At 35.4% G+C, this 21,348-nt stretch overlaps 5 protein-coding genes across 6 annotated transcripts; 2 read left to right on the top strand and 3 right to left on the bottom strand.

Moving 5' to 3' along the window:
- Positions 1–43: 43 nt before the first annotated feature.
- LOC105233414 (NADPH-dependent diflavin oxidoreductase 1) lies at positions 44–2,000 on the bottom strand. The gene has a single exon (XM_011215497.4). It carries the CDS (start codon positions 1,807–1,809, stop codon positions 64–66), a length of 1,746 nt encoding a protein of 581 aa, XP_011213799.2. The 5' UTR covers positions 1,810–2,000; the 3' UTR covers positions 44–63.
- Positions 2,001–2,405: 405 nt separating this feature from the next.
- Positions 2,406–4,129, top strand: LOC105233419 (SURF1-like protein). Its single transcript, XM_011215504.4, has 5 exons — positions 2,406–2,683; positions 2,740–2,861; positions 2,936–3,130; positions 3,190–3,357; positions 3,415–4,129. Exons 1-5 carry the CDS (start codon positions 2,486–2,488, stop codon positions 3,623–3,625), a joined length of 894 nt encoding a protein of 297 aa, XP_011213806.2. The 5' UTR covers positions 2,406–2,485; the 3' UTR covers positions 3,626–4,129.
- Positions 3,641–12,427, bottom strand: LOC105233418 (UDP-glucose 6-dehydrogenase). Its single transcript, XM_011215503.4, has 5 exons — positions 11,943–12,427; positions 5,616–5,754; positions 4,863–5,512; positions 4,476–4,790; positions 3,641–4,398 (listed from the first exon to the last, which is right to left on the bottom strand). The coding sequence occupies exons 1-5, from the start codon at positions 12,108–12,110 to the stop codon at positions 4,222–4,224; spliced, it is 1,449 nt and encodes a 482-aa protein (XP_011213805.1). The 5' UTR covers positions 12,111–12,427; the 3' UTR covers positions 3,641–4,221.
- A 1,457-nt stretch (positions 12,428–13,884) lies between these two features.
- LOC105233421 (cilia- and flagella-associated protein 52) lies at positions 13,885–18,906 on the top strand. The gene is made up of 10 exons (XM_049461772.1): positions 13,885–14,503; positions 14,580–14,789; positions 15,625–15,728; positions 15,798–16,225; positions 16,285–16,463; positions 16,597–16,826; positions 17,886–18,102; positions 18,157–18,394; positions 18,460–18,603; positions 18,676–18,906. Exons 1-10 carry the CDS (start codon positions 14,289–14,291, stop codon positions 18,904–18,906), a joined length of 2,196 nt encoding a protein of 731 aa, XP_049317729.1. The 5' UTR covers positions 13,885–14,288.
- Positions 18,867–20,418, bottom strand: LOC105233420 (uncharacterized). Of its 2 annotated transcripts, XM_011215507.4 has the most exons (3): positions 20,011–20,411; positions 19,834–19,956; positions 18,867–19,216 (listed from the first exon to the last, which is right to left on the bottom strand). In XM_011215507.4, exons 1-3 carry the CDS (start codon positions 20,408–20,410, stop codon positions 18,981–18,983), a joined length of 759 nt encoding a protein of 252 aa, XP_011213809.2. In that variant the 5' UTR covers position 20,411; the 3' UTR covers positions 18,867–18,980. The 2 variants fall into 2 exon arrangements, with proteins under 2 accessions (XP_011213809.2, XP_011213808.2); XM_011215506.4 differs by having other exon boundaries at positions 19,834–20,418.
- Between the last annotated feature and the right edge of the window lie 930 nt (positions 20,419–21,348).

Here is a 21,348-nt window from a genome sequence, read left to right as displayed (position 1 = left end):
ATTTATGTATGTACTTTGTTTATTAATTATAAATTTTACTGACCATTTTTTTATTGCGTTATTTTACGACCACGTCTCCTCTTGATATCTCCGACATTTAATCATCTGATTCAAATATTCCTCATCTCCATTCAACACTTCAATAAACGCCTCACGAACCGCTTTGGGCATACTATTCGAAGAACCAGCAACTAATATCACAGCCATTCTTTTCAAAATTAAATCACTAATTCGTGCCTTTTCTTTTGTTATCAAATGTTGAACGTACACTTTGTGTTCTTGGTCACGTGAAAATGCTACAAACACTTCACAGCATTTCTCTTTTTGCCATTTGGTAAAATCATCAACAAAGTGAAAGTCCTTCGTTTTATTTCGGCAACCGAAGAAAACAATCACATCGCCGATTTTGGCGCCACTTTTTTGTTGCTCGTTTCTATATTGTATCACACTCCGAAAAGGTGCAATTCCTGTACCTGGGCCTACCATAATGATTGGTGTTGCCAGGTCGGTAGGCAATGTCATTGTACCGTTTTTTACCATACCAAATACGCTACTTCCAACTGGTAATGATTTTAACCAATTTGAACAGAGTCCAAGTCGTGGAGTTGACATTTTGGTTTTATACTCAACCACTGCTACGAGGAGATCAAGTGAATGAGTGGACGGCATAGAAGCAATTGAAAAACTTCGTGGTTGTATGACAGTGAACATTTCAAACAAAATTGATAGAGTCAATTTTGAAGTACTGTGCCGGAAGTCTTGTAAAACTTCAAGGATTGTACGTTTTGGGCGGTGCACGTAATTTATAAGATCATCCAAACCTTCAATTGTGGCGAATTCTTCTAATTTTTCCTTCTCCAATTCATCCTCACAATTCAAAGACAACAGTTCAAACGCGCGTTGATTAGGGCGAGCACTCAAATCCCAAATATACTTTGCTAACATACCCACATTCACTGGATTCGCGTAAGCCAATGGCACTGGCATATCATTATACACAGTTTCCAGTTTTACTACCGTTTTTTCGTTAAAGTCCAAATTATGTTCTCTGACTAATTCGAAAAACTTTTGAACTTGCTCATCGGAATTAGTAGGTCGTAAGTCTAAAACATCACCGGCATTCCATTTAATATCAGAAGGAAATTCAAAACTAAGAAATCGTACATCTTGAAAATGACTTACGTCAGTGGTTCGCTGATTATCACTTAATTTTAAACCTATAGCTTCACTGTTTAGTGGCCATTTCAGCTTATCCTCCGCTATCAAAGGCGTTTCTTGGGCAAGGCAAATCAAACGCCACTTAAAAATGTTTTTTGAATCACCGTTTTTCTTCAAAGCATTGAACGGTAGCGTCATTTTTAAGTTATTCCACAGCTCTGCAATCCATGGTAAAGCTGTCGCACCAAGTCCATGATCATGTTGATCATCACATAGACCTAAAGGTTGGATCATATTGCCCCCTAGCTGCATTAGACGTTTGTTTAATTTTTTAGCTGCAAAGTTAAATTTAGCATAACTAGAATCGCCTAGTCCTAAACAAGCGAATTGTAAGTTTTGTAGTGAATCCTCTGGTAAGCTTCGTCGCAATAAAAATTTCCACGTTTTTCGCATATTATCTGGTTCATCGCCATTGCCTGTGGTGGCTACAACAAAAATTGCTAATTTTTCCTCAATCATTTGCTCTACTGGATACTCATCCATTGGTAGTACTGGGCCACTAAATCCCCACGTTTTTGATTCGCGCCAAATTTGCTCTGCCACATTTTGGGCTGTGCCCGTTTGACTACCATAGAGAATAACCAAACGCATTTTCACACCTTAGTTTAATTTTTCAGTTGTTTTAATATATATAAAATTGTTTAATTGTTAGCGCGTGTAAATACCGGCTCGATCTTGTAAATTTTTTAGTGAAATTTGGATTATAAAATAAATACCGGCTAGATCTTGTAAATTTCTAAGTGCAATTTGGATTATGAATGAAACAGCTGTGCATGAATTACTATTGGTGGGAACAGAATAAAACTTAACATAGCGCCCATACTTTCCCAAAGAAATTATGAGATTTTATCTATTCCCATTTTTATACAATACTTAGTGGTAATGCAAACATTTTATATAGCATATGTTTGGCATACAATTATCAATAAAAATAATAATATTAATTTTTTTGTATGAAAAAACTTATTAATATAAAGATATACATATGACCATAATAAAAACGAAGGCGATTTCCATATAAATTTTTATGATATAAAGTGTTATAGTTTTTTCTAAAAAAGCAAATCTATATTCAGAATTGATTAAATAATACATAACCGTTGTTATTGCAATTCGTTGATAGACATTTTATAATTTGTATTTACAATTTGTTTATTTTTAATCAATTGGTAACTGCAAAATATAATCAGCTGATTGTGTTACCGGCGAATGCAACTACAATAAAAAAATATTATTTACTGTTTGTTGTGCAACGAAAATAGTAAAAATGTTAAGAGTAGCTAAAACCACAATTAATTGGGGATCTACTCCAATTAAATTAGTAGCAAAAATTGAAGAGAAATCACCTACATTAAGGTTCTTTTCAACAGGACATCAAAGATGGCAATATTCTCGGGGAAACGGATCCACTACTGTGCGCTTTGAGAGTAACAAAAAAATAACGCCTCTTGGCTGGTTTTTGTTAGTAAGTTATACATTTTGAAAATTCTTTAAAAATCTCTAAAAATTTCATATAATCAGCTCGCGCCTGTGTCCACATTTGGTCTGGGTTGTTGGCAGGTGAAACGTAAAGCTTGGAAGGAGCAACTAATAAAAGACTTAGAGCTGCAAACGCAAATGCCACCAGTACCTCTACCGGCTGAGTAATATTTAACTACATCCGCATTATAAAAAAAAAACGAAGTATTTCGATTTTTAACACATATATGTTTCTCAGCTTTTCTGAATTGTCGGCCATGGAATATCGCCTGGTGTCGGTACGCGGGAAATTTTTGCACGACAAGGAAATGCTTATGGGCCCTCGTTCATTTATACGTCCCGATGGCGGAGAAACGGCTGGAGGTTTATTCTCCCAACGTGATACGGGTAATGGCTACCTTGTGATAACACCGTTTAAATTAGCTGACCGAGAGTAAGAAATGTAGCATTTTTATATTATGTAAAATATTTCTTGACCGTTCGTGTTTATAGTGAGATAATTTTGATCAATCGGGGATGGGTGTCGAGAAAACACGTCAAACCGGAAACGCGTATTTCGGGTCAAATAGACACTGAGGTGGAGTTAACTGGTGTGGTACGCATGGGCGAAAGTCGCCCACAATTCTCTCCAGATCATAAAGGCGGCATTTTTCTCTACAGGTGAGCACTGCATCTCTAAAAAATTGTTATCATTATATATGTATATATTTTTTTTAGGGATTTGCCAAAAATGTGCGCATTAACTGGCGCATCTCCGATTATATTAGACGCCACCTATGAATCATCTATACCCAACGGACCCATAGGTGGACAAACACGTGTCACCTTACGTAACGAGCATTTGTCGTACTTACTAACGTGGTTCAGCTTATCAGCAATTACTTCCTACCTGTGGTACCGTCAAATAGTAAAGAGAATACCATTTTAAAAGTCGCTTACAAAATACAGTTGCAAAAGTAATATAATTTATTGTTTATACTTTTATTATATTCGTAAAATGTACTTAGTTACTGCATACATACATAATTGGAATTTCACGCATATTAAAATTTTTTTTTATTGCAAAATGAATTAGAACTAGCAAAAATGCGTGCTCGGTGCATGATTTTATGTATTTAGAAATACCTTTATGTAAATTGAACACAATACAAAATTGCATTCACTTATGTAAGTACCGTTGGCAGGAAATGATATAACTAATTTCGCCACGCATGGCGGCATGAATAGAATGGTTGTAGCATGCATGGCGGTTTTAAACGGCGACGCATTTAAACTTTAAATATGCTTAATACAACGTGTTTGTGTTATTATATAAAATACATTCTTAGACGTATACATGTACACACGTATTTAGTAAATATTTACAATGATAAATGTTACAGCAAAATAATAAATACTGTATATAGGCTACACTTTAAAGTGTTCGGAAACATTTTTTCGTTTTGTTTTTCAGCAACTTGACGTTTCTTTATCAACTTATTTGTCACTTCACTTGCGACTTTTTTGCGCACATTTGGCTTAATTCTACAATTGTGGCACAGTGCCCCAGGAGGGCATTAAACCGTTTCGTTGATAGCGTTTGCCAATTGTTTGCACGTGGAAACCGATCTGTTGCAAGTTCTCATGATCTAGAATTTTACGTCCATCAAATATATATGCTGGTTTCATCATTGACTGGTAAATTCTTTTATAGTCTAATGTCTTTGAGAGGTAGAAAAAAAAACCGTTAATTCACCACGATATTTAAAATACTCAAATTGTAGTGGTTAAAAGCTTACCACAAATTCATCCCACTCGGTGCAAAGCACAATCGCATGTGTTCCACGCACCGCGCTATAGGGATCGCTATGTATTTGCACGGCCTTTTTAACATTTTCCGGTGATTCCGTTACACACGGATGTGTTAGATCGTCGATTATTTGCTCGGGCTCCACCTTTGGATCGTAAATGTCGAGCTTGGCGCCTTCCTCCAGCAGTGTTTTGCACACCGTTATGGCTGGCGTTTCACGTGTGTCACCAGTGTTTTTCTTGAAAGCGAAACCGAAAATAGAAATGCGTTTATCTGAGACAGTATTGAAGAGACTCTCAATGATCTGTAAGCAAATTAAAAGAATATACATATGTAAAATGTCATTTGCAAGAACTATCTAGCTATTAAATATCACCTTTTGCGAAAACCGCGACTTCTGATACTCATTCATGTCAATCACTTGTTGCCAATATGCCGCGACTTCCGGCAAATTGAGACCCTCGCATATGTATACCAAATTCAAAATATCTTTCTGGAAGCAGCTACCACCAAAACCAACCGATGCTTGCAAGAACTTCGCGCCAATGCGTGAATCCAACCCCACCGCACGCGCCACTTCAGAGACATCCGCGCCCGTAGCCTCGCACACAGCCGACAATGAGTTAATGCTCGATATGCGTTGCGCTAGGAATGCATTTGCCGCTAATTTCGATAATTCTGAGCTCCAAGTGTTCGTTGTGAGTATATTCTTTTTCGGTATCCAATGTTCATAAATCCAGGATAACTTTTCAACCGCTTTATGTCCCTCGGGCGTTTCCTCACCGCCAATAAGCACACGATCGGCATGCACCAGGTCTTCAATGGCTGTGCCTTCGGCAAGAAATTCAGGATTCGAGAGTATATCATATCGAATGCCAGGCCTTTGATTGGCATGCAGTATATGCATTATACTCTCGGCAGCGCGCACTGGTACCGTACTTTTCTCCACCACTATCTTATTCGATTGCGCGATTTCAGCGATCATGCGCGCCGCACTCTCAACATACTTCAAATCGGCAGCACGACCTTCGAATTTTAATAAGTTTGATTATTGGTAATGTTTTAGAACTATGAACAAACATATGTATATGCTTGTACTTCTTAGTATTAGCCAGACATGTTTACATACCCTTGCCGTTGCCGAAGTTTTTTGTTGGCGTATTTACCGATATGAATATCAGATCGGCTTCTTTGATGGCAGTTTCGATATCAGTGGAGAAGAACAGATTGACATTGCGGCATTTTTTGACGACATCATCTAAGCCAGGCTAGAAAATTAAAAAAAAAAAAAAAATTAATGATTTTTTTTGCTAAATAGAAAAGTAAAAAATTTTTCTTGCCAAAATAGTTTAATTGGCTATTAATATTACATTAAAAGGTAATAAAATTGATATTTATTACATGAAAAATAAATTTTTTTTCCATGCATGAAGACAAAACTAACTACAGACATATTACAAACCACAATTAAACGCTTTTTGGGACAAATAGTTCAACACATATGTATGTATATATGTATATGTGTACATAAGCACCTTCCTATAAGCACGCAAAAATTCAAAAGTCAAGGCATCTACGCGCTTAAATTATTAATAAATGGCCAACAAATCTGAATTGGCGACCACACAGCCAAACAAACCAATGAGGAGGTTCAATTAACAATAACGGAAACGTGTGCGAAATATAAATGAATTGTTGCGTGAAAAAATCAAACAAATTCATAAGTGGGAATAACGCCACACGTCTCTTCTCATGACTTTGCACACATACAGGGTGTTAGGCAGCAACGGCGCCGAGTGGCGGTCTTTTGCTGCTTTTTTAGAATATTGTCTGTACAAAAATTTGTATTATTGACTTTGCGTAAGAAATCGTATATGATTACACACAGCTACATACAATATGGTATGTACATATGTATGTGCATATTCTTTGAGCAAAATAAAATTGCATATTTAGCTGTAGCTGCTATTATGAATGCGAATACCCGCACGAAGTCGTTACTAAATAATATTCTGCATACATCCATATGCCTTTATAGGCAATTTAACTACTTTATAACTTTTACGTCTAACTTTTTCTAGTATATACATACTTACATATGTATGTGTGTGTGCAGTAAACAATTTCAGCTGAAGATAAAATACTTCATGAAAGCTACATTTTCGGTTCGTGCTAACTAAGAACGCTTAAATGTTCACATGCATGTACCGGAGCGTGTTTGTATGTATGAAAGTGTGTTTCGAGATACATACGTTTAGGAAGTGACCATGTGAAATTATTTCAAGTGAAACGCTTCGTAAAAGATTTAACCGAGTACTTTTTCCTGCAAAAGCAAAAGCGCTTAGGTAAACAGAGTACTTGTATAGAAATGTATGTATGTATAAAATCAAAATAATGGCCAGATAAAGCAATGGAAATGCTTGATAATAAAGGTTTGTGTTAGCTAGAATATGTATAGAAAAGAGTGTGTCTGCGCGCGCCAAAGACAGAATGCAGGCCAAAGCGGAAATGTGTGCGTAATTAGAGAAACTGCTCTGCGATAAGGCATCCATACACAACACTGCTGGAAATTTAGTTAAATTTGATATGGCACTCATATTGAAGCTATTTTAATATTTCCATGAAATTTTTTTATACTTATGTATATATATTTACATGCACATATGCGGGATAAACAGTTTAGAGAGATTATATAAAACGTAAAATAAGCAAATTTTTTTCTTGAATATTTTAAAAAAGATAATCGATTTTGAATGGAGTGATAAGCCTAGGCCGGAAATGAATCATGATTGTTTTGTTTACATACATACATTTGACCCGAACTGGTTCTTTTAAACTGCGAAACCGCAAATCTAATCGATAAAAAAATGAAGATTTAAAATTATTTTGGTAAACCCTTTTATGTTCCTGTGAAGTCTGGTTTCCATATGTTAGCGTTTGTTTAGAAGCTGTTTGTTTACGACTCTAAAAGTTTGTGTGGCCATTCTCCGATGAAAAAAAATTGAACAACGAGTTTTCTAGAAACTTTGTGTGTTCCAATAGAATCACGGGTACGAAATCGTCGAAAATGTTGCAGAAGTACCAAAAGACAGTAAACTTTTGCAAATACGACGTCGAGTAGAGTTTGCGATCTGATGGTTGACAACGTAACTGAGGACATTAAGGTCAAACTGTCGAAAAATCTAGCGAATGGCGCTCTAAAAATGAGCCGGAACCGAAAAACCATTCGCTAAATTCACTGAAGATCATCCCAGCCGAGACTCATAAGAAGTGTAAGCGAACTTGGATAAGCGTGGGCATGTTTAACTGGGTTTCACGACTTCAAAGCTGTTTTAAGTGTTTTAAAATAAAAATATAGAAGGAAAAATTTGAAGATGTTTGTTCTTAATATCCATATGTCCATAAGTACTCGAAAATTGGGTTCATTGAATTCGTGCATGCAAAAGAAGTCGTGGAGACCACTTGAGTAATGTTATATTCAGAACTCAATTGTACATCACTTTAAATAAAACACATTGGAATTTTCTTAACAACTAGCGTGTCTTTTTTTCAAAAGCAATCATATCGCTATTGGAAATTCCCGAATATACGTACAATGGATAATTATTTTGGTATACTTTATCAACCATATATTTTTCTTGGGTAAATATATTTCTAGCTAAAAATAATTTACTATAGTCGAATAGATTATACTGCAGTATCAATTATATAATAACATACATATGTGTGTATGTGTGCACGTATGTATATATTTTATTATCAACATTTTTAGTATACAAGAGCGAAATTATTAACAATGATAGATAAAAACAAAATATTTATACATTAATACTATAATACAGTGAACTATATACGATTGCAATAAATTTATGTCGAATTAGGCTAAGCGGAATAGAGATTCCGGTTATTGAACTTAGTGAAAAGTCGCAAAAATTTATATATTTACGTCATTAGTGATTGACAATAAAGAATTGATAGATAATAAAAAGAATTGATAGAAAGTAAAAAAGTTTCGAGAAACTGTCAGTATAAAACTAACCTCAAAAGTCTTAATGATCAACGGGAATGACTTGGATTTATACACAGCCAAGGACTGTAATCTTAAAGGATTTTCAAGAACTATTTGTTAAAAGAATTACTGTTACTCTCATTCTTGTTGTGCTTAATTTCAGTTTGTTTTATTTATTTATTTAGACTTGGTGCTTTCGATGCATCCGCTGCTCGATTGCAGCACATATGTATGTACATGTGTATGTGCATTTATATAGTTTTTAATTGCTGTTATGTTGGTCATTATCAATTGCCGTAAAACAAAAAAGAAAACAATTAATAAAGTTAGGTTGTAAACGGGACAAAACTTTATATAAACATATGTACATACAGTAGCGTAAGAATTCAACTTTCATCGTTAGACCAGATTGTGATTGAATTATAATAGTAATTAGTGAATTATGTTATGAGTCATAGACTCAATAAATTTTATAAGTATAGTTTGATTTTTGTCCGAGATATTTATGTCAACTCACTGAACTCAAATGAGCTCTCAAGAATATTATAATAAATAAAAAATGCAGAATTATGAACCTAATAAAACTGCTGTGTCAATACAAATGAAATTTAGCAATTAAAAGACACGCAAGAATTTATAAAAAATATGTTCTAGCCATATACGTCAGCACTAATATAATATTATTGTTATTACATATTATTATTTTATTGTTTATCTTTATCAAGCTAATATAAACTAATATTTGTTATGTATGATGTACTTGCATATATTTAAGCAAAACACACGAATGAAATACATGTACAAATATTTTTGTAATGAAAACAAAAAATATACAACTTTTATAGTTGTTTTTTAGCGTTAAAAACGTCATTCTATAAATAGTTTTTTTTTTATGAAATAACATTATATTTTGTCTGTGTTGCATAAGCACCTTTATCTTAAAAAAAATATTTATGCTGTGAAGGCGTTGCAGCACTTGAATCAATTAAAGTAACGTAAAAACTTTTGGTACTTACACACTTCAATACATACATACATACATACATATGTATATACTTATTAGTCTAAAAAAAATTATACTCAAGAAGTTTAAAACTTAATATACAGATGTACATATGAGTATACCTGACATTGATGACTTCAATGAAATATTGATGATCAATTATTAGGTATGACGTGTTTCAAGGCCGTGCTTAGTTATGCTTGGGTTTTAATTATAAACATACATTTTTATTGTACGGCACTTAACTTTATTTGATTTATACTATGTATGAAAAATTACATAATCAATTTTTTTTGCTACTTCTAAGGCTAATAATTTACTTATGTACATATGTATATATTTTTTTTACGAAGTACGTGTTTATAAAATTATTAAATTTGTACTTAACATTATTATATAAATAAATGACAGTGAGAGTTGCGCATATATTTTATAATATTTTTAATGTGTATGCTTGAAGAAAATTCTTCGTGTTCTGTTATCTTCTAATGTGTTAATCACTAGACATCTCACAATTACTTATATCTTTATACTTTTTTGTATTGTACAGAGGAGGAGAATGAACATTAAAGTATACTTATGTACATCATACTTCAAAGACCCTGAACTGTAATGCTTTTAGCTATGAAATAAAATATATATACGTATACATATGTATGTATGTATGAATAAATTTATTGTAAATTAAATATTGGAAAAAAACTTCAATTTCGGCTAGGTGATTTCTATTTATTAAAAGACATTCTCATAGTACCTAAAACCTTACATTTTTGTTTAAACTATATGTGTATGAATATTTGAAAGTGTGTACAATGTACAAAACAATGCACTTTTTTTTGGTTCATTGACTCAATGCTCACATGTGCTTGGAAGAACTTGAATTGTTTATACATTTGTATATACATATATGTACATACATACATACATGCCTCCATAATAACATACTTGTTTGCTTTCTGTGCCTCATTCTCGCATAACTCTCTATTGAACATAATAAATTTCACAAATTTTCATTTCGCTTCCTCTTTCTGTAAAATTTTTTGCCGGTGTTCTACTATGTGTATTGGTTTTAGAATCCCAAAGCTGTATATTTTTTACACTCTTGCAACACGTTGCTACAAAGTATAATAGTTTTGTTCACCTAACGGTTGTTTGTGTCACTTAAATACAATATGTATAAATGATGAGGATGACGAGACGAGTTGTAATCATTATCTCAAACAGTTGTGAAAATTAATATATTTCAATGAAGCATGTTAGACATGTTCCTTGGCAAAGAAGTAAGGACGAGATCGTAAATGGGCGTAAACGGACCACTGTCACGTCCACAAAACGTCATTAATCGAAATAGATACAAATCGATTGAGAATTTTTTAGTATAATTATCGCTTTGATAGCAATCTATTCACGATTTCGTCGAACAATGAAGTGGAACCCTTTCGCTACATTTTTCAATGGCCAACACCTGAAGATATACATATAGCCGGCTGGGATCCTTGAAAGATACAAAAGTATAAAATGTTCGGTTACATCCGAACTTAGCCCTCCCATACGTGCTTTTTTGTTATGAAATCAAAGCACGTTTTATACAGTTAACATGCAAATAACAAGAAAAAACAATTTGAAGACTTAAAAGTTAACTAGGTGAGAGCATTAGAAGTGGATAGACAAAAGAAAACCTATTAAATACTTGGGAACAAAACAACTGAACGCGAAATATCTGTTAATATCTTAGTTACATGCATACATATTAAGGAAATAACATACATTCATACATATAGACCATTACGTGTATCCTTATCAGAACAGTAAACTCAATTTACTAATATTTATTATTAGTTTAAGACTAATTACATATTTTACTGTAATTATACTACACGCGTTAAGAACACATTTGTAAAGCACGGAATTGAAAAAAGATAACAGCTAAGTGCTTTAAATATACAATTTTGTTTTAACAAAAAAACATTAAAAAAAAATATGTATCTTAATAGTTAAACAAACGAAATTTTGTTGTTAAGAAAGCAGAAAAGCAAAGATTGCATTGAGATTATTATTATACTAACTATTATAGCAGGATAGTTAAATTAAATCAGTTTAAATTTTAGAGTAAATAAATACTCGTTAATCAATTTTACATAGTTCATAGCATATACGTATATACATATATGTAAGTATCTTAATTAAAAGAAGCAAAACACATGTTCCCGTGACATTGACCTTACTGCAAATAAGCGCTAAACACGCCAAACGACCAGAAATCAAAGAGATGCTGACTGTGGCACTTAGTCAGCTTTGAATCACGTACAACAGGTTTTTAATCTTTTTAAACAAATTTACAAAATTATGTTCTCTTTTCAATATAGTTTAGTCGGTAAATCAATTCAGCGTTTGTTTACTAAACTGTAAAAAGGGGTTTTGTGATTTGATATAAAAAGACTTACCTCATAAATAGGCAATTTTTCAGAATTCCACTGCGCTATTCTTTCAGAACTTCTATCCACTACTGTAACCTGTATATCGGGACACTTAAGCGCCATAACCGCACAAGTCGGGCCACCAACGTATCCAGCACCGATACAACACACTTTCATCACGGTTAATGTATCCATTTTAGTTGTATATTAAGTTAATTATGCACTTTATTTTATACACTTTAAATTTGCGAAAATTGCACGATTTTTAATTGATAAATGCAAACGAAGTTTCTTATATGCAACTGTGGAACTTTTTTGGCTTTAGTTTTTTTTCAGGAACGCTCAATTCATTTGTGCACAATTATTACGCGCTCTGGCGGTTAAACAAATGTTCACACCTTGTTGCTACTCACAGAATAAAAGAATTAAGCACGAGCATTTTTTATTTATTAATTTTTTCAATTGCCTTTGTGCAGGCGTTTCGTAGTTCTTATCTTAATTTTTTTCTTGTTGAAAATGACAGCTGCCGGGTCTCTCCTGAAATGTAGTGACTTTTCTCTCATCAACGAAACAGGGTTGCTAATGCAGTTCTTTAAAATGTAATAGATTAGTTATACACCGAAAGAATGAACTAAAAATTTATAAATGTTTTTACTCGATTTAAAATTTTGAGTATGCTAACCCTTTACTGCCGTCTTTAAATCAAAGCGGCATCGGCAAATTGCTATCAAAAACTCATTATACCCATACCTAAATAAATGCAGCGACAAAGCTGAGGTTTTAAAAATTCAATTTTGTAATTGCATTCGATGTTTAATGCTTGCACAAAGGTATGAAAGTATTATTAATAAATTTATTCGCGTTGCATTGTATTTCTTTTGTACTAAATGTATAATTTAAGTCAGAATATCATGTAAAGTTTCCGCTTTTTTTACGGAGACCCCGTTGGCGTTTATTCGCCGCTCAACGCTTTTATTTAGGTTAGCCAGTTTTATGTTTAAGTTGTTATTGTCATCCAACGGAAGGCCAAAAAACTTGCTCTTTCGGCGGAGTCAGACTATAGGGAGAGGATTGTCAGATGTGTAAGGTTAGTTCGGCATGCAAAGAGGTGGTTAGAGTCATGAGGGGACTTCTGGCATGCTGAACATATATTTCTGGAAAAGTAGGAGTTTAACCGGCTACAGTATAAAGAACGAAGCAGCGCAAGGGTCACTCTCGATTCTCGCCACAACTCGAGCTCGTCGTCTGCTATGCTGGTGGTTTGACTTCAAGTACGCCATTCTTTGAGAGGAAGTCGGTGAAGGTGTTTATGGCGGTCAGCGGATGTCTTAAGTTTGTTGCGTCCGAAGTCTGATCGACGTCACGTACTTAAGGAAAGACCTCTTGAGGTTCCTAGGATCCAGTTCCGCTTCAAGCAGGCGACTGTAGGGATGGTTTGTATGGTTCCTACGAAAAAACCCCAGAAGAAACTGCTTCGAGTGGAATTCATTTTGCTCCTTTACTGGGAGCATACGAGCCTCACTGTGTGTTAGATATATGTATATTGTTGGAGGTCGTCAAAGTGTTGTAGGAATGTTCTCTTGGTGTTCCTAGGAGGTTCCACTTCAACCTCCAGATGACTCCAGTTATTATTTCTAAGCTAACTTCTGCTCTTTACAAGTGATTGTACTCTCAATTACAATTGTATACAAAACAAAGGTTATTGAAAGGTGAGTTCCGAGCGGCATTGATACCTCTTGACCAAGAAATGGGACATCGATGTTGACGATCATATTATTTATATTCATAATTAAGAACTGCCCTCTGGACGAACTGAGTTGCAGCCACAATCTCAACTGAATCATTCAAGCAAGAAGTACACCCTTAAGTGGTTTACAATTGCTTTGTGTTGTACATAATGGTTAAAGGGTGCAAATATTCAATGGTCTTACATTTCCGTTATTCATAACGGCTTCTGCAATTATACTTCGGTGGGATTTCAGTATTTGTTTATTGTTTAGACAACCAAACAACTTAACGAGGTAACCATGTCAGACCTTCTTTGCCGGCTACACCAGGTCATGTTTCAAAATCATTTTCAACTTTTATTGCACAGTAATTATACACCTTGGACAGTAAAAATAAACAAAATTAAGACAACTTCAAAACATTATGTTGAATTTAAATTGAAAAGCATTCTGACAACTTGGAAAACTTTTCACATTTATACAAGATTCTAACATATCCTACAATTGTAAAAAATATATACATATTTCTGTGTAAATATATTTATTTTGCTAAAATATATCTTTCCGCTCACTTATTTGGACGGTGGTCAATATTTTAAAAATTAGTATAAAACACTAAAGAAAATATTTAAATAAAAAACACGTAATGTCTGATCTGTTGGTTGAAGTGAAAAAATTGGAGCCGCGCGCTATTTTCGGTGCTAACGGTAAGGTCGAAAATGGAGTCCAGTTGCATCCCGACAAGGTGAGCATGATATACTCGCTTGGCAACAAAATCGGTATCGCGAATACGCTGAATAATAAGCAAGAGTTCTTAAGTGGACACACACACGCCGTCTCCTGCCTGACCATCAGTAAAAGGTATGGAAGAATAAGAGGAAACCTTTATATTTAAATAATCTTGTAATTTGCAATATTTCATGTTTGTGCGCGGCAGTGGTCAATATTTAGCTTCTGGACAGCGGAATCACATGGGCTTTCCGGCTTACGTGATTATGTGGGATTTCGCCACACGCAAGCAATTAGCTCGTCATGATCTCCACAAGGTTTTGGTACAATCAATTTCCTTTACGGCAGATGAAAAGTGTTTGGTTTCTGTTGGTGGAAAGGATGATGGCACCGTAATTGTGTTGGACACTGAAGCGCGGTAAGTTGTTCAATTAAAGTCATAGTAAATAATTAAGAGATAATTATTTATAAAAGTAGAAAATATTTAAGCAACAATTTAGTCGAAAGAAATGCTTAGTATTCTTTTTGGAGTTCAGAAATAATCGCGTTAGAGGTCTACAGGAAGAGGTTGGCTTTTACTGCATGATACGAGATGTATTCAATGAGTACTTACATATGTAACTATAAGTCTACAAAAGTATGAGGCAAATTTTAGAAAAATGGAAGTTGGAATTTATTATTAAATTTTAAATATGTATATTGAAAACTCCGCTCTCTGCGGGTCTGTAGGTGTCATAACTTGCTCTTTCGATTAAAATTTCTGCCTGACTTTTTCAAAAATAAGTCGCAGCGAATACAGTAGAGGGAGTATACGCAGCAGTTTGTAGCCTAATACGACCAAAAGGGTCCATTGTCAAAGTGGAATACCACATTTGTCTTCTTCAGTTATTTAGTATAGTGGAGCTGTCTAACTTCGCACTTATGCGAGATGCCTACAGCCTCAGCCAGTTTACGAACCTTCAATTTAGGGTCCGTCATTACATATATTTTTGTCTAGTTTTTCCGTGGTACGACTTTCGAGACCGTAGCTCAACATACACCGACATGCGAGAAGAAGAGTCAGCGTATACTGCGCCTGTGCGACCTTCCAACAAGAATTGAACCCTCTATGCGCGATAATGGCGCTAACGGGTGGTGAGGCTAAGTGCTTCCTGGATACATACATATACACATACTTTTTCGGGAACTCACACTGATCAAACTATTTTATAAATTTATAAAATTTAATTGAATCTTAATTTATTGCGCCTTAGTACACCAATATGTCAGACACCGGCAGCTCGTTCAATATCCGGTAACGCACTCACCGTTTGCTCTCTACATAACAGTCCGTCTCATTTTATTGTCGCTGGTGATCGTAAGTGTCTATATCGCGATGAATTTCTTTTATGAATTATGTATATGATTGATGGTACCCTGTGTGTAGGACATCTGCGCATGTGGAGCATTCAGCGTGAGCAGAAGAAACTTCATGTTCATGATATGCACGTGGGCAAACTTCAGCGCATTTATACAGGCATGCAAGTGGATGAGAAGGATGAATACCTTTATTTAGGCACAATGACGGGCGATATCGTTAAGGTCGCACTCAAATGCTGCGATCCGGTAAATGTTACGCAGATCGGTATGACCGCATCGATGTTGGGGGCTTTTGGAAAGCATAATCCGCGTAAGCCGTACGGCAAGGACTGTGAACGTTATGTCAATGGCGTGCGTCACTTGTGCATTGTGAAGAAGGGATTGATATTGGTCGGCGCCGGCGATGGCACCTTAGAGTTGGTGGAAGAACGGAAGGATGTTACGCTGGAAATGATGAAGAATTATCCTTCTCCAACTTGGCCAATATTTCGAACGGTATAGTATAAAATACTTGTCATTACATTGCATGTAAGACTTTCTTATTTGCTCCCCAGCTTAAGCGCGCCAATGTATATGCTGCGGTGACATCTTTGGTCAGAACCAAAACAACAACCGATGAGTTCATAGTGTCTACCGATCAAAATGAAATATGGTTTCTGAATATTGTCAAATTCTCGTGTAAATTGTTGCGGACATGCCATCGCAAACCAGTTAATCAAATTGTGTTTCCCAAGTAAGATATCTGTATATCTTTATCAATATTAATAATTACGTCACAGTTGGTTGGACATACTTATGTCATACTAACGAATACCATTTGACAGTTATATGTTGTTTTTAAAATATTGTACATTTTCTCTTCACAGAAATCTATCGACAGTTTTTGCCTCTGCTGGCTATCAGAGCATAAGAATTTGGTCGATCGGACGTTTACGGGAGATATTACGTATTATGGTCTACAACTTCAAGTGTGTGTCCTTGCAATTCACCAACGATGGCAGCAGCATTGTATCGGCTTGGAATGATGGTGTCATTCGTGCATTTACGCCCATAACGGGACGCTTGATATATGCCATACCGAATGCGCATAATAAAGGTGAGTCTTATGCCGCCAATCAAAGGGTGCTCTTTCATGGCGTTCCACTCATTTGCTTCATTGCCATTTTCTAAAATTATGAAATGAATTATCACAACTACTGTTACAATCTCTATTTCAATGTTCTTCGTTCCGCTTTATTTGAGAGATCCTATCTTCAGTTTCTCAACCAAACTAGACATGATATATGTATAGTAGATATTTTGTTATGAAAATAAGACAGTAAGACAAAGTTTGGATATATCCGTTCAAAACGAAGTATTCCTCCGAGAATATTTCTTTTGTCGAAGCTATCTTCACCACGGTGCATATAAATATGGTATTAAGAATGATAATTGCCATACTATGTTATATATGCGATCGGTCAAGTTCATTTTTAAGTAAAGTTTTCCCACCTCATTTCTTGTATGACGTCGCAAACTAATTTATTTTTTGGACAAAAGGTCTCTACAATAAGTAACGGACCCACACTGTCATACTCATTACAACATATGTATCATTCTTGTATTTGGCGTCATTAAAGAAATGGAAAGAGAAGTCTTTTAAATAGTAAAGGGAATGCTTTTTAAACCTGCTCATACCCTGATTAAAAAGTCCCCAGAACTGGATCGGAAGCTCAGCTTATTTAAGGATCAAATTTGAAGTATAGGAATACAGAGGTAATTAGTGACATAATTAGGGTGTGCACAGCCTCCTCATCTGACATGTTCAGAAGATGTGAGAAAAGGTTGTATTAAAAGAGTTAATTTTTAAAAATAATATAAGATAAATGTCTCCAAGCTCCTACAAACTTTAGAGTTTAGAGCTTTTAAAATCAGCAAAATGACTTTCTATATGTACATAGATAGATCATATGAATTCAATGCTTTATAACTTACCAATCTAAACGGGGTTAGCTCCGAAATAGCAGCCTTTGGCCGGATAAATTCCGGTGCGTAGAACCGGCTGTGGTGGGAATGAGGAATTGCCTTAAATGTATATTTAGGTTGATTGGTTGCCTTAACGTTAGCACTTATTTGCATTAAAGGTATCCATTAACACAGAGTTTACAATTTATAGGGTGCAGTGCCTTGCGGGTCTCATCGACTGGCCGCTTACTTGTCACCGGTGGTGTTGAGGGGCAAGTGCGTGTATGGAAAATTGAACCGTATCGACAGAGTTTAATTGGCGTTTTAAAGGATCATTCTGGACCGATATCGTCACTAGACTTCAATCATTTGGATACTGAAATTATATCCGCTTGTGTGGATGGTTCTTGTGTGATTTGGGATGTTAAGTATGTGAAGTTTCTTAGCAATCAACAACAACTAAATATGTTTATTTTGTCCAGTCGCATGACCCGTAAGTTCGTCGTCACCTCTAATACACAGTTTATGTGTGCTCGTTACTTTCCGACCGGTGTTCAATTGCTCGCCTGTGGTTCCGATGGACGCATTAGCTATTGGATGGTTTACAATGGCAGTCTTATACGTGAACTTCACGGCACGAAGAAGAACTCGATCAACTTTTTGGATATCAATGCGACAGGTGATTACTTTCTAACGGTATCAAGTGATCAAACTGTTAAGGTTGGTGGTGTTTTGAAGATTGCCTTTAATTTTATGTGGGAATGTGTGTTGTAATGTTTTCGCAGATGTGGGACTATAATCGTGGCATAACGGTTTGTGCCGGCTACGAACACTCATCGCCCGTACTGAGCTGTGCTTTTAGTCCGAACGGTCGATTATTTGTTACCGGCAGTGTGGATGGTGCTATTATCATATGGGATGTGCCACAGGTGAGCTCAAAAAATATATTTAATAAATTAAATTTCAGATTACTATTGAAAACTAAACCTTCTTTTTCATAGGAGTTCTGGGGTAAGCCTAATCCTCCCCCACAAACAGCGGTACCGGAAACCGCAAGCAAAGCCGAAGCAACCGCTCAAACTGCTCCGAGAACCTCAAAACCTGAAAATATCGAGAATCTCTTAAAAAGCTCGGCCAAGGACAATGTTTGTTGCATTGAATGCCCACCCATTAATATGAAGCAACAACCGGATATCAATTGCGATTATATACCGGATATAAAAAAATGTTAATTTATTTTGTACATTTACTTGACATTTTGATGAAATATATTGTACATATTCTAAAAATAAAGACACACTCGCTCTTACTCGTCTTCATAGCCGGTATCAGGCAATGCATTGGTATGTGGATTGTGAAAGAACGATTTGATTCCATCACCCCAGCAGAAGGGTTTGTCACGCTTATATAGATGTGGCCACTTTTTGAATTCTGGACGTTCCGGATGGGTTCGCGTTGTAAGTATCAATGTATTCAGCAATACGACAGCTGGTAAAACAGCGAATAAACAAATTTTTCGCAATGTTCCCGCCGTGCTGGTGCCTGGAATGATAAGTAATGGGTATATGTACATACCATATACATATAATTGTCAGAATTTCGGTTACTAAATTGCGTTAAGGTGAAATACTTATTATAAAAGTACAGAAACAAGTTTTTACTAAAAGAAAAAGCAGTCGGTGAGGCAAATATAAACATCAGAGTATATTTCTAACCTCAAAAATCCTTTCATAGAACCATTCAGCTGCTCGGTAGTCAACAAAAGTTATAGAAACCCTTATTTTACAAACCTCAAATAAGAGAAAAACAGACGTATAGTATAACGGGGATCTATTTGATCAATGCTTTATTTCGTTATTGACCACGTAACGATAAAGAACTTGGTATGTATGTATTTATAGCATAGTATTTGTAAACAAAATTTTTTGCTCTTTTGATCATGAATGCACGAACCAAAATATACGTCGGTCAAAATATTTAAAGGGATGAAAACTTTATTCCTACCATTCTTTATACGAGTATCAGCGAAACCTGCTTTATAATAAGAGAAGTTTCGGATTCCTCCTCTAACGCATTTAATAATTTAATATATTTAGTTTTTACCATCACTGACCTCAACCTACACAATTACAAATATAAGTAAATGGCTTTGAACATACCTTTTGTTGGGGGCTTTTTCTTTGGCTTGCAACTGGATTCCCTTACAGCGCCGCCCAAAATTTCGGGTTTCTTGTCAGTTGTTGGTACACCGCCACATCGACTTGCTTTTGCATCTTTTCCTCCTTTTTTAGATTCACATAGATCTAATTTTTCTATAGGTGCACATTTTGACTCACCTTTTCCATCCTTAGCGGAGGCTGAGGCCGCAACTTTGCTAGGCGGCGCACACTTTGACCCACTCTTTCCAGCGGGGGATCCTCCTTTGATAACGGGCGAACTCTTTGAATCACCTTTTCCATCTTTGGAGGGGCCGGAAGATCCACTTTTATTAGACGGCGCACACTTTGAATCACCTTTTCCATCTTTAGAGGATCCACCTTTGCTGGCAGAATGACGTATTGTTTGAGTGAAAGCACGTAAAACTGATAATTTTGATATTTGATACATTTTGTTCAAATTTATATTATTGCTCCGAAAGTTATTTATGCACAAGATGTATTGAGTAAAGAAAAAAATTGAATAAAGAAAAAATTGAAGTAAAGCTCCATGTCCACCAAAATGTTCGGGAAGAATCATTAACCGCTTGAGAGCCACGATACAGTGTAATGATTGAATGGAGACTGAACTTTTTTTTATTTAGTAATTGGAGTAGAGGTTTTACTATAAATTTATATATGTATTTAATGGAATTTAGAAGGATACAGATGAAATTTGTTTATTCTAACCATTATTTAAAGAAATTTGAAGGAAAGTTGTAATTCCCCGCGCCGATTAAATTTTTTTTATAAATTTTTTATTGTTTATCAAACGTTTACAAATCGTTCTACTTTATAACGAAAATTCAAGTTCTGTAAAGAATGTGTTACGAGCGCTTTGGTCAACTAATGGTCAACATAGTTGGCCTACTGAACGTAGGCCGTACGTCACAACGTCCTCACCCTTCTTGAGACCCAGCATTCATTAATGGATAATAATCGATTGAATAAACCATGTCTAGCACTCAGTAAAGAAAATATAGCAGCCGTACCTGAGAGTGTACACGGACTGACGCATTGGAACGACTTGGCACATTTTATGTCAAGATCTTAAATTGAAAACGTACAAAATACAGCTTGTGCAAGAACTGAAGCCGCTCGGCCTTCCTAAGCGACATCTCTTCGCTCTATGGGCTCTTGTCAAGTTCCAAGAATATCCGACATTTTAAAGCCAATTCTCCGGTGAGCAGATGGGCCACTAACATCGTGTGGTATCACATCGTAGACTCTTTCCTGTAGAGATATGTCTAAAGTGTGTGCAGATAATCCCGCCTCGATTCAGGCCTTGGAGCAAAACATCACGCATGTCATTCGCGAGTCATTGAATATTGAACTCAACGAATGGACCATCTTAGACTTAGCCGCGGCCAATATTTGAAAGAAATAATCTAAAAAAAATAAATGCCAAATAATGTTCTTTCGAATGATAATAAAAAATCCACGTTAAATTTGAAGTGTCTGTGTTTTTTTAGTGGACAT

Source organism: Bactrocera dorsalis, unplaced genomic scaffold (assembly GCF_023373825.1).
Source record: "Bactrocera dorsalis isolate Fly_Bdor unplaced genomic scaffold, ASM2337382v1 BdCtg113, whole genome shotgun sequence".
NCBI classification, from domain to species: domain Eukaryota; kingdom Metazoa; phylum Arthropoda; class Insecta; order Diptera; family Tephritidae; genus Bactrocera; species Bactrocera dorsalis.
The sequence above is the reverse complement of the archived record's forward strand: the minus strand, read 5'-3'. Positions and strand labels throughout refer to the sequence as shown.